This window comes from Larus michahellis, chromosome 1 (assembly GCF_964199755.1).
Source record: "Larus michahellis chromosome 1, bLarMic1.1, whole genome shotgun sequence".
NCBI classification, from domain to species: domain Eukaryota; kingdom Metazoa; phylum Chordata; class Aves; order Charadriiformes; family Laridae; genus Larus; species Larus michahellis.
The window spans coordinates 24,807,229-24,834,924 of NC_133896.1; the positions used below are offsets into that span (position 1 = coordinate 24,807,229).

General features: G+C 38.4%; 2 protein-coding genes across 10 annotated transcripts; one reads left to right on the forward strand and one right to left on the reverse strand.

Annotated features, from left to right (window-relative positions):
* Positions 1-2,568: 2,568 nt before the first annotated feature.
* Positions 2,569-20,322, reverse strand: ASB15 (ankyrin repeat and SOCS box containing 15). Of its 9 annotated transcripts, none has more exons than XM_074594759.1 (11): positions 20,008-20,311; positions 19,644-19,805; positions 11,161-11,289; positions 10,600-10,652; positions 10,373-10,504; positions 9,795-9,953; positions 7,490-7,735; positions 6,714-6,885; positions 5,771-6,341; positions 5,047-5,200; positions 2,569-3,577 (listed from the first exon to the last, which is right to left on the reverse strand). In XM_074594759.1, the coding sequence occupies exons 3-11, from the start codon at positions 11,274-11,276 to the stop codon at positions 3,405-3,407; spliced, it is 1,776 nt and encodes a 591-aa protein (XP_074450860.1). In that variant the 5' UTR covers positions 11,277-11,289; positions 19,644-19,805; positions 20,008-20,311; the 3' UTR covers positions 2,569-3,404. The 9 variants fall into 9 exon arrangements, with proteins under 9 accessions (XP_074450860.1, XP_074451013.1, XP_074450948.1 ...); XM_074594912.1 differs by having other exon boundaries at positions 19,949-20,291; XM_074594847.1 differs by lacking the exon at positions 19,644-19,805 and having other exon boundaries at positions 20,008-20,291.
* A 71-nt stretch (positions 20,323-20,393) lies between these two features.
* On the forward strand, positions 20,394-24,329 carry NDUFA5 (NADH:ubiquinone oxidoreductase subunit A5). The gene is made up of 5 exons (XM_074595988.1): positions 20,394-20,498; positions 20,930-20,974; positions 22,659-22,775; positions 23,497-23,562; positions 24,120-24,329. Exons 1-5 carry the CDS (start codon positions 20,478-20,480, stop codon positions 24,219-24,221), a joined length of 351 nt encoding a protein of 116 aa, XP_074452089.1. The 5' UTR covers positions 20,394-20,477; the 3' UTR covers positions 24,222-24,329.
* The last annotated feature ends 3,367 nt before the right edge of the window (positions 24,330-27,696 follow it).

Below are 27,696 nucleotides of genomic sequence, written 5' to 3' on the forward strand. Positions count from 1 at the left end.
CAGGTAGAGCGGAGCTGTGGCAGAGTGCACCAGCGAGGCAAACCTAGTTACACAGAAGACACAGTGGTGACGGCAAGAGAGTATTGATTAGGTGCATACTAAAGGGAGCGATGGAAAAGCAAAAGAGATGAGACCTGCTCTATAGAGATAAGCAACCATGAATTTATGTCGCTTTTCTCCACGCAAACCATAGCTAACAGCTGGATATTTTAGAAGCTTTTTTCTGCCCCAAGTAAGGACCAGAAAAACTCCCTTTGCCCTACCCCAAGGTAGACACAAAGGAGCCCGTAGCTTTGTGACTGTTTTTTTCCACGCATGACTCCCGTACTATCAGGAACAGTCTGAGAAAGGACAGCGCAGGCACAAAGAGCCGGAGACAGAACAGTAAGTGCTGCAGTGAAACAGTAGAATTGACCCCTCTCAATATCCAGAACAAGGATCTGCCGAGCCAGCTCCCGAGATGAGATAGTAGCCAGCGGATGGAAGCTTTATAGACGGCACGCAAGACATTATGGCCCCTACGGGAACAGCTGGTCACATACAGCACTCATGGCTATGGTTTGGTCCTTCACCGAGCTATGAAAACTCTTGCAGCTACAAAGTCCATCTTGCTGGTGCTGCAAAGGCTGACGTAACCACTGATGAATGTCTGGCTCCTTGGAGAGCTCATCAGTCTGGTGCAGCTGCTTGTGTCAGATTTTATGAGAAACAGAGACCAAATGACACCTCTGCTTTCAAACATTGTCCCCAAACCAACAGGAGTCCCTACCCCAGAGCATGCCTGAATCAATGCCAGGGCATTTAATTACTGCTAGCCAATGTCGCCCATGGGGTGGGCATGCCATGGAATTGGGTTGCGGTGGAACACCCCATGAGTCACACCCAAATAGCAGAGAAAATTAAGTCCCAGTGTTGCAAGGGTTCAATCACAGCCCAAGCAGGGAAAAAAAGTAGTTTTTTCCTACCAATTTCTTCCTCCGGCTGCTGCCTTTGCCTCTTTCACACAATCATCTGCCCTGGACCAGTTTCATTTCCTGCTCCCACCATCACGTACTCAACTTCATAAAAGCAGTATTCAGTGGCCTGGCTGCAAAACATGGGAGCCAAAAGATTTGTGTCCAATTCCTAGCTGTGCTATAAGCGTGACATGGGGTAAACAGCTCCCTTTCTGTGTCTATCTCACCTTATATTCCATTTAAAACCAAGTCCTGTCCCTCCTGACTCCACGCACTTCACAGATGCCTTGGAAGCATTAAAGAGGCTTTGTCGTAATGTTGTACTTCCTTTAGTATCCAGGGGGAGGAAAAACTCTTCAATAAATAACCAACTTCAATGTTGAAGGACAGAAAAGCTTTAAAACAGGATTAGGCTGCCTTCTGTAACAGGCTACCAAACAACAAAAAGGGTCCAGGATGTATTGTTTCAAAGATCGACACAATAACAGCATGTCTTTTTAGCTTACCTCATGATATTCTAAGGACAAGTCCATGATATTTTAAACACTTGGGGCAACGCTCTGTCCTAGAGCTGAATGCTTTGATGCCGCAGGCAATGTAAGTATTGCCTGAGGCGTGTATAAAGTCCTAAATATAAACCTTGGCCCATGAACTAAAATTACTAATGGAATTTGGCTCTAGCCACAGAAAGGGTTTAAAATCTCCTGTCTAAAGCCCTATTTGATCATGTTTCCTTAGCTGGTTGCCGTATACTGTATCAGATATGTGACTACTCAGATTCTTGTGCTGTGGTCACTGTATTCATTAAAATTACCGGTATTTAAGACATTATTATTAAACCCGTATTTCTGTTTAGGAATTCCCACACAGAAATATCAGTTTATAGGTTATACAGCATACATGCATTTAGCCCGGTACGTCGAGGAGGCATTGGCCCATGGAGCCTTGACCGTGGACAGCCATGTTGGGTTCACTGGGCTCTCTGCGTTCAGGCCATGCCTGGAGTCACCAGTCACCCAGCACATCCTCCTGTCAGGGGCCTGGCCCAGACACCAGATACCTAGAGATTTTTCCGGCAAAAAACCAGAGGACATGCGTTGGAAAGCCAGACCAATAGTAGTCCTAGTGAGAGCCGCAGCAGCAATTGAGCCTTCTATTCAACCCTCGCCATGTCCCAGACCAGTAGTTTTCACTCCGTCCATTTGCTCCTGTAAATCTGTTGTAGGACAGAGGGGCCCACAAAGGACTGATATAGCTGCCTTGGGAAGTGGAATTTATATCTCTGACTGAGGTGTTAATAAGTTATATATGACAATGGCATCCAGCAAATAAGAAGCAGCTCCAAAGGAAAGGGAAAGTCAGAGTAGGGAGCAGGGCAGATGGATGCTTGAGCTGATCTTTGGTTTATGTGAGTGTGTGTGTGTGACCACCAGCACATCTCTTAAATTACATATTTAGCTAAACTCTGACTATGCACTATGTAATCCTGACATCCACCAACTGAAATCTTTTCTGAATTTCGGGGGTTTGGACTCTTTTTTGTCTTTTTTTCCCCAAGACGGAAGGGATGGTAGAATATCAAAGGAGTAAGTGCAATCCACTTTAAACAGAATAATTTAAAGAACATTTAATCGGATGTTTTTCTCTAGATGTGCAGAAGCATTCTGCCAAGTGCATCACAGCATCGCTGAGAGTGTTGTTTCGTCTGGTCAAGAAGTGGTCTGTCAAATCTGTGTAGGAAACATAACTGCAGTTATGACCTTGCAAGATTCCTCAGCCAAGGGGATATGCTGCTCCATTTCCTCGTTTGTCTGTCTGTCAAAATCTACTCTTTCTTTAAAACAGCCTATTTAAAGTCCCTCTAACTTTTGTCAAGCATTAAAACATGCAGTAATGCATACACCGCAGACGTGCCTGGGAGCAAACGCTTTGGAAAAATAGCCAAAAAGAATCTTTGAAGTGTTTGGAGAATTTTATAATAGGAACGTGATTTTCAAAGTACAAAATGTGCTACATTTCATGCCAATTATGTGCATTTAGTGGTTTAATTTTCTTTGCCAAGCTAAATTAGGCATTTATTTTCTTTTACAGATAAACACTACAAACTCAGAGCAGCAATTGTATTTATCATCTTCATTGGGAAGTCCATCAGGAAAATTCTTCTTTCATTCTTTATTATTATTCTGAATTCCCATTTAAAGGGTACTGTTCTACATAATTATTACAGTGTCCTTATTCTGATTTTAGCCTATATTTAGATAGTACAATGTGTTAAACATGAGCTTTAATGTACTAGTTTTGAAGACAAATCTGTTCCCATAGAAGAGCTATTAAAAACAAGTATCAAAATGTTGTCAATGTATATAAAATACCAAGCAGGTCTTCAGCTAGTAAAAAATAGTGAGGAAATGAGTCAAACTACAAACTGTATGCAGTTATTTTTACAAACTATTCTAACTGTATCCCTTGTCCATACAGATCATATTCTCTATATAGGATATAGTTCTTGAGAACTGGTGGAAGTGGAAATTTCTTCATGGATGACAGTTTCTGGAGTCTCCTTAGCCCCAAGACTTTACGTATTTTCAGACGACACAGATGTTTCAATGGGCGAGGATTATCTAAAAACAATAGTGAGAGAGAAATGGTGGAAAAAAATCAATGCCATTATTCATGACTGTAAGCCAGTTCACAGTCCCCAAACTTACTCCAATAAAATTAATACCAAAATCTATTACCTTGCATCATTATTATTTTGCCACTTCTCAATAAAATACCACTCTTTTCACTTCAAAATTGTGATGATACATGGTGCTGATATTAATCAAGCTTCTTCCACCAGGTATCTGCCTTTTTGGTCTTACTTTTGGAAATACACACACTGTAATCTGTCTCCAAAGCATCCAGCTGAACACCTAAACGAGGATCTTATTTAGCATAATCAATGGTAACTGACAATCTCTCCTTTCCCTAGGTGCACGCCTTAAAAATTGCACATTGAGCCCAGCTGTGGCACCTTCCATTTCTGCTCTATCAATAAGGCACCACAACCAGACCTCAGGATGCTTGGGCCTGCTGAGGCTTCTAAACACATACTTATTATCAGAATTTACATCAGTCAAAAGCTCAGTTTAATTTAGCCTTCCTAAACATAACAAAACCTTTCAAGGTACTTGAAATATTAGTAGTTAAGACTATCAAATTATTTGGACGTTCCCATGACACGTAACAAAAAGGACTTCCTCTGCACTCCAGTGTAAAATACTAAAGCAAAATTAAATACAGGGTACCAGTTTTAAACATAATTATTTTGATCTTTAACAGCTGATGTTAAATCACGTTCTATTTAAAATTAAAAAAAAAAGTCAAATAAAATTAATTCACGCAAAGAGAACATTTAATACATTCCCCAGCAGATTATTTTTTTTTAAGTTAAGGTGGGTGTAACCTATTGCTGGTGCCACCAATGGTGGAAAGCCCAGGCTAATGTGTAGAACTTCAGAAGTAAAGCATACATAAGAAATAGTATTCAACTACAGTATTAGTAATTGCAAGTCTAGATGTATATCACGTAAATTGGAGTTAGGACATGACGGTACACAGATTGTGATGGTACACTCACTGTCACCACCTACCACCTTAAACATAATGGGATCTAAAACATGCTCTTATGATAATCCTTGAATGATCAGTAGACTGGAAACAGGATGGAAATGTGAGCCATATTCCTCAATAAAAAATTCTGTGCCCCATAGCTGTGCAATGACTAGTGTCACATGAGTTAATGAGGATTTTGAGAAGTACCTCAGTGGTCTTGCTTAACTAAAAGGGCTTCTCACGCAACAGTGACATTCCTTAATTCTCACCAGGTGCATGTTTGCCATATTCCAGTCTGATTGAGTACTTTATGACCAGTGGCAATAGGTAAAAGATCTGTCTCAATATGAGGACCGGATGACAGGCACAACCTGGTTCTTAGCTAGTACACTCTTGGACTGCTAGAACACTTTGGGTGAATGTGACCTCACATAAGCAATTAAAGTCTCCTATAACAAATCATAACATCATTAACTGGAAGTTAGATATTTACCCAATATCTGACGTATCTCTGTCCATTCTTTCTGTGTTTCTAAGACCAACTTAATTTTTGTGCATAGAGGAACATAATCCATGTAATCTATAAAAACACGAACCACTTTTCCTGCTAAATGTTTCAACCAAGGAACAGCAATAAAGTCACAGAACTGAAAGGGAAAACACATCAAGTCATAATTTCAAAATCTGTGGAGAATGCCAAAATTTTAAAGCAATTACACAAGATAATTTAAACAAAGTATTAGCATTGACCTCTAACAGTCATAAACTGACGCCTAGGTAGGTAACTTTAAAAGCCATTTTCTTCCATGCTTAACCTTTGTGATCCCTTAATTCATGTGGACGCGCCTGAAGGCTAGTAATTATTATAACATTGCTGTAATTTGCAGCACTGTTTTGTTCAACAGCGATCTCTCTTTGGAAACACATCTACTCCATTGGTTAGGACAGGAACAGAGATTCCAGAATCCTGCCCCATTATTTCTTAAAACTTCCTTCCTAAATCTCTAATGTATTAACTCCAATCTAAAACTAAGTCTATGTACATAATTTTCTCTATCGCAGAGTAGAAAATTAAAAATGGCTGGTTTATTTTTAGAGTGTTTTAAAAAAGGATTTTGCCAGTATATTAATCTTAATTCTGCACAATAATCTGGAATGTTTAAAGCTGGCTAATGGAAACAGCAAAGTGAAAAGAAGGAAGGAAGGTATGTATTTACTGGATTATCCTTTATTACAGAAGAAGTCCACCCGGGGAGAATCTCATCCTCTGGAGTTGACCACACAAAAGAATTTCCAAAGATATCTTGATGCATACAGTCAAAACACATCTGCACATTATATCCGTGATTGAGCAACAGCCTCAGCATCACCTCATCATTCAAAGCATACTGAATGGCACTGGGGAAATGCGTATCATTAACCAACATAAAGTAGCAATTGACGTTTGCTCCGTAAGATAGGAGCAACCTTACAATTTCGTGGTTGCCAGCCCTCACTGCCACAAGAAGACAGTTTAAAGGATCCTTGTTTGGATTTGCCCCTGCTTTGAGCAATATTTCTGTGCAAAGAATGTCATTGTTAGAAACAGCAAAATAAAGTGCGGTTTTCCTTTCGTCATCGTAACTATTCGAAATGTGTTCAGCCAAGAGAGTATTGACATCAAACCCATTTTCAATGAGGAGCTCGAGACACTGTGAGTTCTGGCCATCTGCTGCTGAGTGAACAGGGCTTAACCCGCTTTTCTGGATTGCAGTTTGGGATGTGACCGGAATGAGATATTTCAGGGCCCTAAAAAACAGTGAATAAAACTAGTTAGGCATCACTTGCACGCATGAAGAAAATGACCCTCATCCAGCTATATGCTAAATTACCAGCTAGACACTTTACACAAGAAGATCCAAACACAGAAGCACCAGTTTTGAGCACTGTCAAATAGTGCTCAAAGCTGTTTCAGTGGTTTTCACTTAGTTCTAAGGAGTATGTTTTGCATTTTGCTTTGTTTATGCTAAAAAACACTTAAAAGTTAATTCAAACTAATGTAACAGACACTTCTGAAATATAAATGATCTATACATTTGCAAGTTTACCACAGTCGTCTTCAATGTGACCTTGTGCCACATTCTGTCTTAAAGAAAATGTAAAGTCCAAGCTTATACTCACAGGTAATGCCCCTCATAAGCCGCTTTGTGTATGGGAAGCAGTCCTGCCCTATTAGGCACATTGCCACTTCCTCCGTATTCCAAAAGAAGGGCTATGCAGTCTGGATTACCTCCTCCGGCTGCTTCAAACAGTATCGATGCACCATCATCTGCTAAGGCCTGGACATCTCCACCTTGAAGGAGGATGCAGAGCATATAATTACATCCAAAATGATTTGCAGATCATCATAAAAACAAGCCCAGAGGACTTTCCTCTTCATTTTCAGATGTATTTAAACTAAAACTTTACTAAATCAAGAAATATTTCCTGTGGCAAATTTAAAACTCAAAGGCAAAACAAGAATTGTACAGATACAAGTTCAAATGCTCACCTGAGTGGGGTCTGCTTTGACTATTAGTGTTATACCTGAGGATTTTCAAAATTCTTGCGTATTTCAAAAATTCTTCTTTTCATTAATTAATACCAATATAATTCTGTACAAGGGAGGGTGGGGAAGGGAGTAAAGAGAAATAAAGCAGGGCAAGAAGGTCCCTCCTTGACTGAAATGGATTAGTGTCAACTCTGCCACTCCTCTCACATGCATTATGGAAACCTGTAAGCATCCCTTAGGTTTAGCAGGAACATTCATAGATGCTTTCTTTCCTTCCAAGAAACCAAATCTTCTCATTCATCACTACTCTTTCTTTCCTTTTCCATGATCACCCTAAACTACCTCAACAACCAGGCAAGATGTATGCCAGTGCAGAGGTATATTTCTCTTTTACCTGACTACATACCTTTATGAATAAGATGCTCCAGCACATCGCAGTGACCATACTCGGCAGCAACACCTAATGGTGTTACTCCGTATCCATCCTTAAGGTTCACATTTCCACCATTCTTCAGAAGAAGAGCAACAATGTCTTTGCGTCCCTGTTTTGCAGCTTCATGCATTGCTGACCAACGTTTTACACAAGGCTGGTGGATACTACAGTTGTGTTTAATCAGCGTGGATGCCATTTCAAAGGAGCCCCTTCTTATAGCTTGAAGATATTTTAAAAAGGAAGAAAATAATACAATTACATTTTCAGGTATGTTGCCTTGAAAGTTAAAGACATCTAGTAAGTTTAGAAAAGCTTTTCCTTGTGCACTGATATGAGGAAATTAAAAAGATTTCCAGTCCTAGAAATGTGGGCATCCATTTTACTGGTAAATAAATGGTAATGTCAGCTGCTCGGGAAATCAAGGTAAACCAACACAAGCTGGAAAATATGTCAGTTTGGAGCACAAAGGGCAAAAGCAGCACCACTTCGATTCTGAGAAAGCAGAAGCAGGTGCAACACAAGGAAAAGCAACAATAACAATAACATAATATTCAATACGGTTCTTACTTCTGAAGTTGGTGCAAACATAACAATGTCCCCAGAAAATTCCACTTGTGACTTTGTCACCTGGTAACTCTAATCCTAGCGTGTACTCAGTGGCTGTTGTCAGACGAAGTACAGTTGACATCTGTCACACTTAAAGGGCACGTTCTGCCCTTTTGAGGTTCAGGATTTGAAATACTCATGGGTAACTACATCTGCAAATTATTTACATAGAAAATAGTGATCCTGAGTAAAAGTCTAATTTTACTTCTGAACTACCCTTTGGAATAGCTGATCTCTCCACTGACTGGTGGGGCAGCTGAGGGAGATGAGCATGACAGGGTGAGAAAATTTAACTTTTGTGAATGTCCCATTATACAAGTAAGAAGGTTTTTAAGAGGCAACAGTCTCCATAATGATCCACAATTGCTTTGAAGTAGAGTATTACCAAATGTACACGGAAGCAGAAACCATCCCACTAGCCAGATCCTTATTCAGAATTTGCCTTTGTACTGAACAGCCCTTTAATCCAGAGCTCAAATTAAAAGGAGTAACTAAATCATGAGTATCATCTATTAAGCGTTAAGCACCTGATCCTCGATTTCCCTAGACTAAGCTTGAAATGTATGATGCACAACAATATCTACACCCACATTTTCAGCGTCAAGTGACACAAAAACATAGAAAGCATCACATAAACAATACATAGCTGACAAATCACATTTTCAGGAGTTTGTATAAAGAGATATTTAGGAAAAAAAATTGTCATTATAAGGGGGAAAGACCCTTTTCATAAGCTCTAGTTACTCTTTGCAGGATTCACTAAAAGCAAAGGCTGAAAATAGCTTAAAAGTTTCACAGTCTTACAATTATTCAAAAGAGCTGAAACAACACAAAGCAGAGGAATCCTCTGGAAATACCTCAAGGCCTTAAAACGTTAATACAGTAATCGCATCTTATGAAAGTTAACAAAAATTCAGAGAACTGAATATCTTAATACTGATAATTGTATCAAATATTGTATGTTCTTATATTGCATTAATTTCATAGATTCTCTTCAGAACGGAGATGTTTCGACATTCAACAGAAGATAAAAGTTCATACAGCTAAATTACTCATGTATAGTAAAGTTCATTTAAGTCTTCCAATAGCATAAAATCTTCCAAAGGAATCACCTTTCTTTAGATTGGGGTATTAGTTCGAAATGCAGTTGAAGTTCATTTTCAGTGCAAGAGGGGAAGGAAATAAGACGGGAGATTTTGAAACTGAAAATACCTGTCTACTCCCAAAGAAATCATCTGATAAAATTAAAAATCTCCAATACCTCCAGACCTCCCGAAAAGTTACATTCAAGTTAAAGCAACACCTTATTCTTGCATCATACTTTTACCTTAAGACGGTCAAACAGAACCAGGTTGCTAAAGGTCTTACAGCACCTGAAGATACCAAGAAAGTGCCTTGAACAAAAAAATAGATCCCATTTTCTCAGGAGCAGCTCAGCAATCACCTAAAGCATCAGGAGCATGTTTAAGAGCAGCTCAGTGATCACCTAAAGCATCATGAGTGCTGAACTGAACACTGGGTACATTTCATCAAGTGCCGGGCATTTAGTTTCATCTAAAAAGATGACCAGCACCTAAACCACACAAGCCAACAGGAGTAGTTGGGCAAGTACTTAGCAGAAGGGAAATGCTGCCATTCACTTTGTTTAAAACCATGGAGAGGAGGCAATTACCAATGAGAAGTGGAGTTTCTCCTTTGTCATTTGTGGTATTGGGCCAAACACCCTTTTCCAATAACGTTCGTACATTTTCCACAAAGCCAGCTTTTGCTGCCAATGTTAATGGCGTTTCTCCATCGCATGTTTTATATTCCCACATTGTTTTATAAGATGCTAGAGGTAAGAAAGTAAGAAAAGATAAAACAAAATTAAAGTGCGAGGCTATTAAGACATACACGTGTACCAGAAATCCTTAAACACTAAGTCTTCATGAAAATTACTTATAATTACGTTTAACTTAACCTAACTGGTACTGCCAAACACACTGAATAGTGCACAGTAAGTTTTGCTCTGTCTGTAGGTTTCTGAACAAAACATTAAAAATTGCCCAAGTTCTATGCTGGTGTAAATTGATGCCACTTTCCCAAAAAGAAATTTTGCCTGAATACTTATACAACATAAGCAAAATGCTCCAAGGAAGATTTGATCACACTTTTTTTAGTAAACAGTTCTAGCCTGTGGTTGTGGATGGTTGCTTATTGCTCTATGTTTCTTTGGTACTCCCCTTATCTTGTGGGATATTTTTGCCTTACCATCTAAAATGATTTCAAGTATTTGCTGAATTGGCTGAGCTGCAGCCTCATGCAGTGGAAACCACCCTCTTTCATCAGCTTCATCCAAAGCATATTTCTGTTTCACAAGTTCTTGGAGCCCAAATACATGACCTTAAAAAACCCAACAGATAAAGGAGATGCAGTTGGAAAAATAACATATGGAAAGCTCATTTTTCCAAAGGGACTATTTTATTTTAGGGTTTTACCTTGCTTTATGGATGTTACAATTTTCCTATTTTCCTCACTAGGCGGTACAAAACTATCAAAAAAAGAGCAGAAAATAGAAAATATAAACAGGAAGTAGGTGCATTATATTATTTATTCAATGTTTTCCTTTAGGTTCTCATCTCAGACAACCTTCCTTTGAATACACCAGCTACAATCTTGATTGACCTCCTAAATTACACCTGTTCTGTGGACATTCAGAATACTCGAAGTTCTCGAGCTAAGCGCAACTTGTGCTGCAGGCTGACCTGATAAAACTCCTAATTTGGTAAAGAATTCTGACCTGAACTAAAAATCTGTATTTGCCCCACACTATAGAAATAAAGCCTTCAGATTCATAAATGTTTTTAGGAAGAACAAAATCAACATTTGTATTTTGTTTACTCTTTTCAATCATTGCTTCAGACAGTGCTTTACTGAGAAAGAAGATTAAGAGTCAAACTAAGAACTGTTTTAAGTATGATACAAGGCACTAAATATCAATGTCTCAAAACACTGTTAAAATATGGCATAATCTCTAACACACACTGAATTGACAGTACCTGTCATTATAGCTGGAAGACAATGGTGGTTTGGCTCCATTTGATTCTTGAATGCTAAGCTGTATGGCATACTCAGTGAGCAGATCTTCAACCAAATCTTCTCTTTCATCCATCATTTTTTATGGTGAGCTGTAATGATGATTTCAAAATACATACAGAAACATACTGTAAGGATCATATCTTGCTTAAGGTATTTTTTATAATAAAATCAGGTGTTTCCATAAATTTCTTTTAATTTAATAATGTTTTGGTGAGTTTATTCCTAGTTAAAAATGATGGAATTTCCGTTTAAAAATGGTGAAGAAAACAACCTTGGAAACATTTATTACTAGACATGCCATGTAGGATAAGCTCTTTTTATTGTTCACACACTACATTTGTCATCTACAGACAAACACTGGAGAATTTGTGAACCATAATCGAAAGCTGTGATCATCAAGTCAGTGAATATATGATTTCCATACAAGCATCAATAATGAACCGTTATCACCACATGAATGATTCCTATCAAACACAGGCATACACAAGGAATTCATGAACATAAACACATATACATTTAAAAATTACAGACACAAAAAAGAAAAACACTCAATTTTTTTCAGAATTATTCTCAGAGAGGGTCTGCAGTTCAGAATGAAACACATGTCAGTTCTAAGGGTGATCACACATTGTACTTATTCAGGATTTACACAAACATCAAATTATTTCAGAGAAGCTCCGAACTAACTTGACTCTTTTGCATGGCGAAAGAGCATTTTTTCCCCCTTCCTCCACCCAGGGTGGCACTGGCAGCAGATACAAGATGGATCCACCGATCAGTGCCACCTGGACACAGGATTTCATTATGTGAAAGCCCACAGGATGTCACTACAGTTTAGGTGGTGACACGTCATCCAGTTCTGAATTGAGAACAACTTTACTATCTTTCAATAGTTAAAGGGGGGCTTTAAGAAAGATGGCGACAGACTTTTTAGCAGGGCCTGTTGTGATAGGACAAGGGGTAATGGTTTTAAACTGAAAGAGGGTAGATTCAGGCTAGATATAAGGAAGAACTCTTTTATGGTTAAGTGTGGTGAAACACTGGCACAGGTTGCCCAGAGAGGTGGTAGATGCTCATCCCTGGAAACATTCAAGCTCAGGTTGGACAGGGCTCTGAGCCACCTGATCTAGTTGAAGACGTCCCTGCTTATTCCAGGAGAGGCTGGACTAGATGACCTTTAAAGGTCCCTTCCAACTCAAAGCATTCAATGATTCTATGATTCCATGAAAAGTTTTCAGCTGCAACCTGTATTCACCTCTCCTCTCCTGAAGCAGATGGGGATGTTTTCTCAAACGAAAAATAAGGGATTTGAGACTAACAATACCAAATTCAAAACCTACTTTATGTTAATATCATAATGTACAAGATTTTTGGACTTCACGGAGAGGTAGTTGTACAAGAAAACATTAAAATGGTTTGTGTAACTAATTATCACTTTTAATGATCGTTAATATAGTTAAAACAACCCCAAACAACCACAAACCGCAAATACTTGCAAATCTTGCTTTATTTTTACATTGCCAAGGCATGATCTATCAAAGCAGACTAAGGACTTTGGAGTCTCTACACTACTTCTGCAGCCATGAAGTTTAATGGACATTCACAGAGTTCAGTACACAAGCCATGCAGCTATTATTTTCAAGGTGTGAGAGTAGTTGGAAGGCTCAGTGGATTAGTAACAGAGTATGTCAAACCTTTTAACTATAGTCACCAGCTTAAATTCAATCTGATCATATCACCAACTTTAACTGTGGCTTATGATCCCTATGCTTTTTTCTAGTGATATCACATCAACTGAACGCCTTGCTAGTAATTATAACTATAACTGTAAGGTCAGGAATGTTGCTCTTTTCATCTTCCTGTAGGTTCTTGAAGTGTAAAATGTAGCATTTATATATCGTAAAAGATATACAAGCAACAAAAACTTAAGTTAATATATGCCTAGCTGTACGTACCCAGGGTTCTACAAGTGGGCTTTGTGTTTTGACAAAGTTTCTCTGATTCAACCTTAGTGGCTTAATGCGTTTGTCCTTTAACCAGACTGGAGACACCAGATACTGAATTATTTTTTTAAAAAAGTTTTAAACTACTGCTCTCACAGTTCACGCAGTAACGTACTGTATCTACCACACAGAACACTTATCATCATCAAAGTGCTGCACAAATATTAAACAATTATACTAAGCATCTGTGGTATGTTTCTCACAGAACGATCATTGTGGGGTGTCCTAGTCATTTTGCAAATAGAGAAGGAACATTGTAGAAATTATTTGGATGCCATCTTCTAAAAATGATCTTCAAGGGAAGACTAATTTCTGCATTGTTCCTGTAAATTACCATTATAATCCCATTCACAAACAGTTGACTACTTAGTATACTATGATAAAGCTTGCAAACCAAAATTAAATTAGTAATGGCTTAGAGTGAGAATGACTCAGAAGCTAAAGGTCTCCTGGATTCAGATTCCCACATAATGCAGTTTCCCACCTCTTTCAATATGTACCGGAACCATGGACCAGGTTTTTAACTGCAAGGATGGACAATCTGAAGGAAAGCGGAAAAAATTTCCACTTCAGTCCCATCTTCTTTGAAGGAAAAAATACAGAACTTTGGTCTTGACTGTCATTTCTGACTGCAAAAAACCTTCCACAAATAATAATAAAGAAATATTCATGAATATATTCATGAATATATTTTCTTTTGGAGCTTAGAAGAATAAACCTTTATGTTGTTCATAAAAGACAACACTTTTCTGAAGGGTTCTTTGTTCCTTCGTTTTGTGTCCCCAGTCAAGGCTTCAGCATAACAGTCCAAAAGAACATTCCACACATTAATTTAGACTGATGAACTGGTCAGCACAATGCAGACACACGTACCAAAATTTTTCACATACTACCTCATGTTAAATCTGCTGCACATCATATTAATGCTTAGAAGTTCTCAAAGTTATGTCCTGGCATACTGAAGTTCAGGTAGAACTCCTCATGCAAAAATGATTTCTGAAATTACCAAGAACGCTGACTGACTGATGTCACGTTAGACAGGACAGACAATACGAACTTCTCCGTAATTCTAAAAAACAATGGTGACAACATTCTGAAACTCGTATGATCAAAACAAGCTTAGGAAAGCCTACCAAGTTTGTTGCAGCAGTAAGAAATTAGTAAGAAGTTGGGTTTTTTTTTTAAATATAGTTTGCTTTATGCACAAAGGAAGGTATCCCATCCCATGCCAAACTTCCAAGGCGCAATACAAAACACAGCAACTTCAAAAAGCTACACAAAACAAAGCAGCTGACCACCTTTTTCTTCCAAATGCTGCCACAGGTTTCTTATTAACCAGAGTGTAAGATTCTCATCATCAACAAGGCCATGAAACCAAGCCTTTCGTCCTCATCTCCTGTTGGCAATGCACTTTGTTGACAGGCAGGAGAATTCTGAGTCAAGGTTCTTTTGTGCATTTATCTTCACTAATTCTAATTCTGATGGCACCTTAAAGCTTCCATTATTTAACCCTCAAATATACACTCTTCTTAAGACTGACACACCTTTTAGACAGCAAAGACAAAATCTCTCTTAGACTAGCAGTTTTAAAAGAATAAATTACACCGGCAGCTGGGAGGTGCTCCTAATGAGACTAAACAGTTAATTTACTAAGATAATTTAAGGAAAAACGTGTAACATTCATAATCTCTTGTTTCCTCCACAACATCTTAAAGGCAAACACCTTCCTTTCTTCACACCTTTTGTTTTGAAAACCCTCCATTTGAAGACTTGATGCCATTGCTGAAATTTTTGAAGCATCTCTTTAATGAGTCACGATCATTCTATCAGATCCACACAGATGGACGTTCATGCCCTGCAAGCCCTATTGAAGTTGCTGTCCTTAGGAGAACTGAGACTGAAAATTATTATACTACAGCCCATCATATTATATTTACCCCAGAACCTGAACCAAAAAGACTCCTGAGGACATATTAGCCTTAGATTAGACCCTCACATTGTAAAGTTTCTAAAAAAAGGCTTTTTTTATATATTACAGTATCTTTATGAAGATGTTCACATAGGATTTAGTCCTGTGACTTGATCAACGCCCTCCAACATCACTGATTCCAAGAAGAGTTAAGAGCACAGAGCATTTTGCAGGACAGTCATTTAGTAAGAAAATCCTTTCATTTTTGGAAAAAAATGTATTTCCTTTCTACCTCCCCTTTATCTCCAAAAGAAATCAGTTTACAGGTCATCATAGAAACTTGTTTTCCTTTTTCTGGTAATACAACATCCATACCCGTTTGGTCAGCTATCTCCTGCTTTGCTGTATTCCCCCAAACTGTGTTGCCACAGGCAACACAGAGCTCTGCTTGAACACAGACTTAACCAGAAAGGTCTTAGATAAGGAGTATTTCAGAATTGTTGTGTGTACTGTTTTCAAATTATCTTAAACCACAAAAATTAATAATATATTATAAAATGAGAAAGTTAGTAAGGCAGCAAGTGACTGTGACATGGCAGAGTAAGTATAAGGCAAACAGCTCACCACACCACAAATGCTGGACACATTGCCAGGGGTCTATACGTGCTTTGAGAGCCTGATTTGCTATATCACTGCTGGTAATACACTGTGCTGAGGTGACAAGGTACGACTGAAGCACGGATGTTCCACTAGGATCACTGTGGAATATAACAGCATGGCTGGTACACCGAGCAGCAGCAGAGACGGCCCTGCTACATTACGTGATGTAGCAATGAAAAAGCTAAAAAGCTCAGCTGCAAAATCTTCTGTTCAAGAATGGAAGGTTTGCAATTACAGATCTAGGCACTAGATCACTAGAAACAATTGCAAATGCTTTCTCTAGACAAGTTTTAGTGTTTGTATTACAAAGAATATTTTCCTTCAGCAACATTTGGAATAGTCTGAATTTTTTCTGATATTTTTTCCATTTATGCCTGAAAAAATAAAGAGATTATTTCTTGCTGTTTTCCATAAAAGAAAAAAAAAAGTTTTGCTCTCTTAAATTATGTTACTGGGTTTTCATTGAAAAAAATCTGAACTACTTGCTAATCATGGAAGTTGCATCTCTCCTTGGAAAGAAGCGTATTGAGCATTCACCACTCTTAAACACATAGGTATAAAGTTAACGTTATGTGAGTGTTAATGTTATTCTAATTTCTTATCCTTAAAATAAACTAGACAATCCTAGCTTTACTCTCTATAAATAGAAGGCCCTTAGGCATGCAAAGAGGTTATTCATAGCAATAAAATAATTAATAGCAATCTAAATTTGGACTCAGTCTATTAAATGTTACAGTTTTAAACTATTTCACTGTTAGTCTAATTGGCGAGCATAACACATATTCTCACCTTTTCAACCCATTATCTTGCCACTGTTACTCTGGGGCCTGCATTTTGAACAGCCAGGAATGGTGCCCTGCAAGCTGATGTGTCCTGTGATACTTCTAAAATTAAATACGCAGTTGCTAGATAAAATAAGGACTGACCTTGTACAACTGTAACATAAGCAGACTTGACCCACAGGAAAGTATTACACATGACTTCTCTAAAATCTCGTCAAATGTAACACGAGGTCTGGACGATATAATAAGACCATCTGTGCCCTCATTGGTTCAACAACTCTCATTAAGAAAATAAATTATTTGCCAACTTAATCTCAAGGGCTACATTAACAAAATCTGGTAACATATTTACATCAACTAAAACAAATCTGAGAAGGCTTAGCCTTCAACCAGTTGTAGATCCTGCCATACTACATCACAAAACACTAATCTCTCTCTCTCTCAGGCCAATATGATGCAAAACTTTACAGGTTCAATGACAGCCAATTATAGTACTTATTTTACTAGATTTAGTAACTTGAAATTGGCCAAAGAAGAAGGTGGCACAGCACCACAAACAGCAGTGATGCAAAACCTGAACAACCCAGCAGTAACATCAAGAATATCAATATCCAGTAAGCTGAACCACAAACCTGGGATGAGGAAGAAGCTGGAATTTTTTTCTCTAGCTAGACATACATGTCACTGATGCGACACCTCTGTCTTCTTTTGGTTTTAACCAATTAGTTACTATCTTTATTTAGCAAAACAAACAGACAAACAGGGAACATAACAAATTGAAACAACAAACTTCCAACTTATCTTTAATTGTTCTGATGAAATGAAATTGTACACTGTGAACTCTTCCATGCCCCATGATTCACTTGCATTTATAGAACCATAAAACTGCAAGCTTAACTAAGGCACTACGTGCATCTCATCTTTGGACACAAGATCAAGAAAACCATTTAATGATGATAAATAATATTCATTGGAACTTCTTTTGCCAGTGTGACCTACTAAGTGTGGTGAGCCTCCAAAAAAAAGCCAGTACAACAGAAGCAGACAAACAGTGCTCCACTATTAGCCAAGAGCTGGTAAGAACAGAAATATATTCTTATACAATAAAAATATCTAAAATACATACTTATAATATATATAAAGAATATATAATTTTAAATTGCTTACCTTGATTTTTTTAATTTCCTTTACATAACAAGAATGTTATCAGAACTATCCATATTACAAGCATGGCAATGTTTTGCTTTTCAGGTCTCTTCAATACTATTTTGCATTACTATCTAAATAGTGTCTGATTCTGGTCTCACTTAGTTACTACTTATAAATCCATCAGTCAATTACGCTCCATGCAGGTAAAGGCAGAGTAAATAAGACTCTTGTCCAGATATCAAATCATATGGCAATTTACAAGACCTCACAGTGATATAAATTCACTGGTGAGACAAAAAAGGGGACAAAAGTCACAGCTATAGCAAGGCCACCTTAGGGTGCCTACGCGCTGTATATTAACACAGAGGATAATACCCCTAACAGAGTCCCCAGTCCTCCAGAAAATAAACTGTGAAATACTACGTGGTTAGTTTGGGGGTTATGGGGACTTTGTTTTCAAAACCAGGTATATTAGCAAATGTACTCTGATGACACTTCTTAAGTCTTGGAGTTGCTATATATTCAAGCAAATTACGTATTGAAACAGAGTTTGGCAATTTGGAGAAATTCCTACTGTATCACTTCTGGATTGATTCAATGAACTGTCTCATCAATATATCTTACTGGTTTTTACTCTTTGTATTAGGATGTGGCAAGGACACCTACGTGCTTGGGTTGACTGAACAGATGGTTAGAACTAGTGTTTGAATGATGCTAACTGAGCTAATTTGCTTAAAGTTCGTCAGGCACTGAACAACATTGTCAGTTAGTGTAATCAGGATCACCACAGAGAACGGAAAACCACAGAGAAAATCCAATAAAAAAGGCTGAAATTTTTAAAGAAACTGATTTTGATATGAAAGACAGATTCTGAATGCCTTGGAAAGAAACGCCAGGACTCTCTGATGCAATTTCAAAGAACTCTTGGGAGTGGAGAAGCACAAACCCTGAATTCTGATATAAACTGTACTAATTGCTTTGCTTTAGTTACGGAATGGAGGTAGCACATATTTTATTAAAAGACTAGCATTCAGTGAGAACTCTATGATATTCTGAAACTCAGTTTGCTGGGTTTAGTTACCAGTTATGGCAAAGAGGAGCTCGTGAACAGGCCAAAGGAATTATAAAGAAAAATTTGTCCGGAGTAAACACAATATAAAGTTCCAACGCAGCTATTACCAAATCTTACTCACTATGCAAAACTCACCCTTTAAATTAGCAGCTAGGCCATAAAGATAAGACTTAATACAAGGCCAACTGGATCTTCAAATGAACATCATGTTTATCTCCACTAATAATTTAAACTGTCTTTTTATTGGTCTTTTCTCCTATTCCATCTCAAGACTCTTATTTGAGTTTTCCACTTTCCATCAGTATTTTACTGCTTTTTTTGCTTTAATAACTGATCACATTAACTCAGAAACTACCTATTTGCCATATTATATTACAGTGATCCTCATTTTTGATTCTGCAGTTAATTAGCCACTTTCAACACAAATTCTTGGTCAAACCAATTTCGCAACTAAAGTTCATAGAAGGTATATGCATGCTTCTGCTTATTAAACAAATTTCAGAATATTTATGACCATTCCCTAAGGCAGAAGGTTACCCTTAGGAAGACTTGACTGATAAACACATGCGCATACAACCCTTTAATACAATAATTTTGCTAAGAGCACATACATATATATGTAATATTTGAATTGTTCTGCATTATTTCTAAATTAGACCCTATTCCCAGGCATAAAAATACTTGTATTCAACTGATACTTGTTGAACACTGTATCAGTTATGAATTGGGAGGTCTTTATTTTTTACACGCATGTTGCAGAAAACTAGAATTCATGTACTTCTGCACACCCTAAATACCTAAGTGTTTCAGGAAAGAGTGACAGAAGCAGACACATACTCAAGTCCCACCTACTACACCAAAATCTCACCTTGGGCGGACATAAACAGCTTCATTTCCAAGTACACATCACACAAAACTGCTTCTGGCAGCTGCCAAATGTACTCCTGAAGCTTTAAGGCTTGGCAGAGTTGTTTTGGGTCATGTAAGGGACCTTTGAAAGCAACTCTGAAGCTTGGACTAAGCTTGGACTCTGCAAAACATTTTGGAAAATAAAACAACACAAAAAGTATGAACCTATAATAGTTCTGAGCACTCATTGCTGCCAGTTAGTTAGCGATCGCTTGGCAAAAACCAGTTGATTTAAAGTACTGCTGTCAGCCATACAGAACATACCAAACAAATGCACACCACGTCTTTGCTAGATATGTGCTGAAAATCTACATGCAACGTACAGCACTTATGATTTTTGCGCCACGCGTTTCTCCTCATGGCTCTTCCAACGGAGCATTCCTCATTTAGAAAGGGCCAAGTTCTACAAAGTGCACATAAGCTGCCTTTAGCCGCTTCACGCAGACAGTAACAGAACACAGGCTTATATTTAAAATGGGTGAGCGCAGCAAGGCCCGCACCGTGAGGCGCGGCCACCGCAGGCCCGGCCCGGTCCGGCCCATCCCACCCCACTCCACCACGGCGGCCACCACACCCCGGCCCGCTCTCGGCGCGCGCACAGCGCCCCACAGCGCACTGCGCATGCGCCGGGCCCCACTGCCCGCAGGGGCACATGCGCCTGGCGCCACGACCCGCCCCGCTCCGCCACCGCCGTGCGGCCTCCGCGCACGCGCAGTGCGGCGTCCTTCGCCATGTCCTCTACCCGGCGCCGCGCAGGCGCACGGCGGGGGTGGGCGGGGCGTCCGGCGCAGCCATGGCGGGGGCGCTCAGGAAGGTGAGGGTTCCTTCCTGTCCTTGCCCTGCTCGGTCTTGGCGGGTCTGTGGGGAGAGGGTAGGGGGTGTCCGAGCGGGGTCTCGGCTCCCCTCCCCGGCCTATGGGGGGCGGCGGGGCTGCAGCGACCGTTAGCGGAGACGGGGCGCGCTCGCCCCGTCGTGTGGGGAGGCGGTAGGCCGGGGTTCACCTCAGCGGGAAGGATTCCCGCTGAGGTGAGTTGTCATGCGAGCTTCTCCCTCTCTTCGTCTTCTTCCCCTGCGTGTGCCCGGGTCAAAACACTGCTGATTAGTGTGATTGCCTGTGCGTGGTGGGAGGCAGAGGCTCATGTCACAGAATGGTCCCTCTTAGGTGTGTGTTGAGCCGAAACAAAATAATCAGATAGCGTGAGAATAGATGCTTAAGTATAATAAATCTCTGTGCTCTCTGTGCAGACCACTGGACTTGTAGGATTGGCTGTAGCTGAAAACCCTCATGAGGTATGTCGCGTGTCTTGTTCTGTATTTAATGGATGTCGTCAGTGAGGTCAAAGCTCTTTGTTATGTATTTGCGTACGCAGGTGTACTGGGTACCTTAAAGAGATGCCGACTTAATGAAAGTATAAAAACGTTCCAAAGTGACACAGGAAAAAAACCTAATTCTTAAAAGATTAATTAATATCATTAGGATTTATTTTGCACATGTACTTTTTGTTGCATGTGCTGATTTCAAAAACCTCCTTTGTGTAAGTACTTCTATGAACTGGTTTTTGATGTCTCTCATCTCCAATGCAAAAGCAAAGAACTCTTTAAATTCAGTTCTTCATAAATGTAATTTCTGCTTTACAAGCATAAAGCTTTTTTTCTACTTTGTTGTGTTGTGTTTCCAAAAAGTACTGAAATTACTTAGACCTATGCTAAGGGGATAGGCTAGCCTTACATGATAGAGGCTAACCATGTGGTGCAAAGCCACATCAAGGCCCTGTGATGGGAAGCACTGCTGAGAATGGGATACTTCAGTGGCTCTCAGGAACCACATTAGGTGGTTCTTGTAGCAATTGGGTACTTTCTTTTTACTTCCTCAGGCTCAGTAATGAAAGTATCATGCAATCATAGAATGGCTTATGTTGAAAGGGACCTTAAAAATCATCTAGTTGTAACCTTCCTGCCATGGGCAGGGACGCCTCCCACTAGACCAGGTTGCTCAAACATCATGCTTTGCCACATCAGCCATTACCTGTGAAAGGACTTCAGTAATTCTTCAATTTCTCCGTGCTTTGAAATTTCCCACTATGCAACAACTCAATTTCAAAAGTGCTTCTGCTTAGAAACAGTGTCAAAAAGACCCATTGAAAAAATCATTATTGTTTTGTACAAATTATTCTAGCTCCGTCTACAGCCTTGTCAGACACCTCCTGGGTGAACTTAATAAATTTTTTTTTCAGTGACTTAAAGCCAAGAGGAAAGAAATCAGCAATGCTTTAGTTGAAGTATAGACTCTGTGCCAGTCCCCTTTTCATTTCCTGTTTTTTCTTCTTTATGTTTCTTTGACTGCAGTATTCTGCTTCTATTTCTTATTGTTCCTATAGGACATCCATTCCTCTGCAGTTAGATACAGTTACCCAGCCAACACATGGCCCAAAAGCTGCAATTTCTTCACCCCAATGTGTCTTTTATCACTGCATTTAAATCCTGCAATAAAAGTTTCAGGTTTAATTTAAATCTGTCACTCAAAACTTTGCACCAGCACGAGGAGATGTGCCCAGAAAAAATAAAAAGTAGTTATGCTTTGGTAGCTTATGTGCTTCTTTATATCTTTCCCGGGTAATTTTTCAGAAACTGATGGTTTAGACATGAATTTGCCTCATTTTTTTCAAAAGTATGGTTAGTATTAGAAACACAGCTCTTTTTGTTTCCGTTTTTGCATCAAATGTACTGGAAATTGCAACTATTTTTTTTTTTATTTGAGGAATCTGACAATGTTAACTTCCAAGTCCCCATAAATCCTAGTCTTACCCAAGACAGACTTCTGTGGTTCAGATTTAGTTATTTTGTTAATGCTACATTTCTGGGTTGAATACCATATCTGTATTTTGTGTATAGATAGTTAGCTAGTAGGTTAAGTAGGACAGGAAGTTAAATAATTCTAATTATGTATTTTAACCATGTATTGTTATCACTTCAGCGCCTGCGAATACTATACACAAAAATCCTTGGTGTCCTGCAGACCATTCCCAAAGATGCAGCATATAGAAAATACACTGAGCAGATTGTGAATCAGCGATTTAATTTGGTGCAAACGGTAAGTACAGTGATGTTTCACAAATGTTACACATGAAAAGATTTTTAGGATGAGAAGAATCATTTTCAAAATGACTGGCTGTTTTTCAGGAGTATATGTAACTTTCAGGTATCAATTCGGAAATAACTGAAGTCTTGAGGTTTATTTTTGTTATTGACTGGAATATTCTGATGGTGTATTAAAAAGAATTGTTAATTTCTTGCTGATGTTTTCTGTGAAAATTAGAAGAAAACATAGGGTTGTTTTTCAAGATTTGTAGAACAGTGGTAATTTCCATATGCTTGCACAAAAAATGCGTGTGTCTTGGCACGGTCCTTGCCTTTGACATTTTAAAACACTTTTTGGTATATTAAACCATGCGATAGTGGTATTGTCTATTTAAGGTGATAATTGGAAGGTTGCATATCACTTTATAAAAAGCTAAGATTAAAATTTTCTTTCGAGATACATACTGAAGCCTGTAGCTGCTAAGGCTTCTTTGTATGTCATTAAATAGTACTCATTTTTTGTGTTTATCATTGAGAGTTTGATGTTTGTTTTTCAGTAAGAAAAGTGTGTGAGATTTCTTTGATAATGTAAAACAACAAAAACCATCTAATTTGATGGTAGTTTTGAGGAAGACGAGAGTGTGTTCTGGTTAAATTACTGTTTTCATGCTTTATCTAGACTTTTTACTTCTCAGTAAAACTAAATATGTATTTATATATATTTCAATACACAGGAGACTGATGTGCAAAAACTACAGGACAAACTGAATAGCGGTCACATAGAAGAAGTCATTGTACAGGTAAAGTGGGCAAATTTAACATTAGGTACAAAAGGGAGTAGTGGTTTTCAGTGTTCCTTTGGCTGAGCTTCTGTTCAGAAAATTGGCAGTTTTCCGTATCTTCCTTTGGTGCAAAACAAGCAAACAGAAAAAAAAAAAATCTGAACGTGAATTGTCATGTAGTGGTTGGGGTGACCATGCTAAAACCTAACACAATTACTGCTTACATATATACTATGTATACCAACACTGCTTCTTACAGAGTCTAAATCAGTGCACAGGGCAAATGATGGAATAATATTGGGAAATAATCCAAATAGAGTGGAAAATGCCATGAAGTTGTTATTGCGAATGACTAGGTGTTTGAATATTTGGAGGTGATTCAGTATGTTTTTTAAAAACAAAACCCCAAACTCTCAAAACGCGCTGTTCCTTTTGGTATTTATAGATGCAATTTGTGATAGTCCCTGACTGTGATAGGTAGTGACGTCACTGAGATAATGAACTGAAATAGAAGTAATTTAGTACTTTGGCAATTGTATAGAATTTAAGAATTTGTGTATGGTGTTTATTAACAGGCTGAAAATGAGCTTTCCCTGGCAAGAAAAATGATACAGTGGAAACCATGGGAGCCTCTAGTTGAAGAACCTCCTTCTGACCAGTGGAGATGGCCGATATAATTTTCAAAAGGGTATATCCTCTTGAAAGTCAAAAAAAAAAGTTAATTATTAATCTGTTGTTACTGACTGTTGTCTTTAAATTAAAGATTACAACTCGATAAAAATATATTTTGTCATAATGTCCACTTATATTTAGCAATCTAAAGACTGCTTCCACTTTCTTGCAAAAATGGTTTTAAGAAAATTCTTCTCAGCTGTTGTACAATTCTTGGTTTATTTCGTTTGTGATTTATTATTAACAGGGTATTTGTGCCTCATTCTGAGTTATTTTATAATCTGTATTTGCGTGTTAACAAATACAGATATAGGCCATTTGAAATCAAAATCAAAGTCGTATAAAAATATGATCCCGCCGTTCTCTCCCACCTTTGGTGGTGTGCTTTTGCCAGCCGCTGCCGGTGTCTTTATGACCACACAGATACTGAGATCAGGGGTCTGAGGTCATGAAAACTAGGCTTACAAAAAATAAGTGTTTTAGATTTCGTGTGAATCTCTGTCTTAAACTGGCTGACTTTGCTGCCCACATAAACATGAACTCTGACGCGGGGGGAAGCACTGGAAGAGCCAAGATCAGAAGGGTGAGGGGGAGAAGGAAGGACTGTCCCTTCAGATGACAGCGGGAGCAGGTTTCTTGGTTACCATACTTAGCATAACACATGCGGCACAAGCTGTAGTACTGGGGTCTTACAAAGGCTTTGTATGTAAACATGTATATTTATATATTACTGATTCAGACCTTGAATTTTACTTAGTAATATGAAAAAAAATGGTAGATCTTTCTGGACACATCTGGCTAGGTTCTTTCAAGCATTTAAATGGAAACAGTGCCTGCCTCTTCTGAAAACTTCTGTTTACAGATTTAAGCTTATAGGCCCAAATTAAAATATCCAAACTAGATCTAAGGATACTGCGAGTTTCCCTTTACTCACATTTTTTCCGTACATTTTCTTCATGAAGTTCTTGGAAGGTTAAAGAACGTAGCTGTATGACAAAAATCTGGTTTGTTAAATGTTGATAAGAGTGCCACTGCACTACATTACCTTACATACTTTGTCATAGCTGTAAGTCGTAGTCCTTAGGCTTGTTAAGTTTACCTGTGACATCATTATTATTAATGATTAATGACATCTTTATTCATACAATCAAGGTATTAAGGCAGTAGGACAGAAGAGAAAAACTAGTAAGTATAGCTAATGTACTGACTCTAACGACTACTTTCACTGCGGTTTTTCGCTTTTTTTTCAACGATTATTACTATAGTTACAGAAATGTCGACATTTTGAAAATTGAAAGAGCAGAAAATGTTTTGCTTCGTTGTTTGGTTTCGAAGTCTCTTTCAGTCTTGAAAAAGGTATAAGCTGGTCTCTTCAGAGAGAAAACCACTAGATGGCATTCCAGAAGAGAACTTTGCTAAAGTTAACAAACGCAGGTTTGTCAGAATATGGTGAGAGCTATTGGAATTTTTTCTACTCTTTCTTAACTGAGACACTGGCTGAACTCTTTTTGCTCAGTTATTTTCCCCACTTCTAAAGCTGTATTTATGTGACTTAAAATAACTGTCCCAGAAGCTCATGAGCTGTGTTACAGGGGAGAGGAGGTCTTGTTCTCTTGGCCCATTGCTGTTATCTGGCCTTGTAAAACTGAGTTTCAGCACTCAGCGTTTTCTGTTCCCCAAGTGCACAAATACCTCCTCAATGCAGACCCTAGTATGAGTTGTTTACTACCTTGAGGGGATTTTTTTTTTTTAAGGCTATATTTCTTAATTTGTGATCTCAGTGATTTTTTTTTATCTAAAGTGTTTCTTTCACGTGACTGAAAAATAGGATAATTTCCTAAATCTCTTTATCCAAAACACTAGATTAGCCTTCACAAATGCTTTAATTTAAGAATCAATTAACTTGAGTCGTAAAAAGGTTCTACTGAGTCATTAATAAGGATTTTTCAGCTTTCTGAGCTGTTTATCAAATTCTTAGAACGTGTTATGATTTATTTTCATTATTATATCATTGGTTAAATTTGATTTCATTATCTTAGCATAAATAAATCTGTGTTACGTAAGATTGCTAATTAATTAGTATTATGTTGTAGCATCAACTTTAAATAGCAGTTATTGAGACCAAAGGGAGGAAAGAAAATGGATTGCAGTTTTGAGATGTAATGGTGTATGTCTTTTGTACAGTGTTTTGTAGTTCATGTCATCCTTGTTCCTTGCTAATTTAAAAATACATCTTTGCCAAAAAGAGAAACAGTAATTTTTACCTGTGATTAACTCTGTAACTATACATCTGATACTTAAATCCACAGTGTAGCAACAAAACAGCACACGCATATTTTATAGGAAAGAGAAAATGTATATTAGGAGTACTATGTTGCAAATAATTTATTTTAAGATGAATATGCTAGCACGGCATAAATTGGAGACTGATGATTTTGTCTGGTTTTTCTGCATTAACTGTGTTGGAAATACAAGATTATGCAAAAGATTTTATCATTATTTCCTGTAATAAGGTAAATCACTGCAAGCCTTAGAGTTGACAAACTTTAGATCTTTAAAACACTTTTGAGGTAGTCTGATTGAAGTCGTTATGGGGGTGAAAATCACCCTTTCTGCAAGAAGGGGCAAAGCCTGTTAAACCAGAAAAGCAGCTTTCAGACTGCAGTGCTGAAGGCTTTGTTACTCCTGTCCTGCGATCTGTGCCGCTTCACCTGCTTTGAGTGAGTGGATTCTAAACAGGGTACTGTTTTCACCTGACATAATTTCTGATTGTGTTCAAAGGGAGATGAGTGAAAGTTCGATTTTTTTTTTTTATTTTTTTTTATTTACAGCGGATGTGCTGTTCCATTAGGAAAAAAAATGAAAAATCATCTTACAAACTGAAAGTGAGTTTGAATGTTTAATCAGGTTGACTATGTAATAGTGACAAAGTGACACAAAATCCCATAGTTTCTATGGATTTACTACTGGTCCTATTCTACCCTGAGTTGAAGTTCAATCCAGGTTTTGGAAAAAAAAGGGCATTAACAGCAGTAATGGGGAATTTCTGTCCTCCTTTTGTGGTGTCGGGGTTTAACCCCAGCTGGCAACTAGAACTAGAACCAGGTCCACGTTCAAATGCTCAACTGTGAAACTTGGTAACAGCGATGGTGACATACTGTTACTGGGTATGGATATCATTTCAATGCCTGATGAAATACAGCGCCTTTTTTTTTTTTTTTTTTGGGATTCTCCCAGGGTTGTGACACAGAATTGTGTTATGTCACATCTGAAATAGTTGTGTGAAGTCAGTGTAGTCTCAGTTTTCCTGTAGTGGGCTGAAACATGTGGGTTGTCTCAGAAATCACACCAGGAAATTCGGTTTCATGTGTCTTTAATTGCGGTAAAAGCTTTTTCGTGAGCTCATCTTCACCTTGCTATGGGTCAGAGGACAAGACGCACAATGGCCGGGTCCCAGGCCGGTGTCTACCTGGAGGAAAC

Coding starts and splice junctions, on each gene's coding strand:
- ASB15 (XM_074594759.1), bottom strand. CDS start 11,276: ATGATGGATGAAAGAGAAGATTTGGTTGAAGATCTGCTCACTGAGTAT. Junction 10,653..11,160: donor TCTTCCAGCTATAATGACAG/GTACTGTCAATT, acceptor TTTTTTTGATAG/TTTTGTACCGCCTAGTGAGG. Junction 7,736..9,794: donor AGAAACTCCACTTCTCATTG/GTAATTGCCTCC, acceptor AATATCTTCAAG/CTATAAGAAGGGGCTCCTTT.
- NDUFA5 (XM_074595988.1), top strand. CDS start 20,478: ATGGCGGGGGCGCTCAGGAAG. Junction 22,776..23,496: donor GATTTAATTTGGTGCAAACG/GTAAGTACAGTG, acceptor TTCAATACACAG/GAGACTGATGTGCAAAAACT. Junction 23,563..24,119: donor TAGAAGAAGTCATTGTACAG/GTAAAGTGGGCA, acceptor GTTTATTAACAG/GCTGAAAATGAGCTTTCCCT.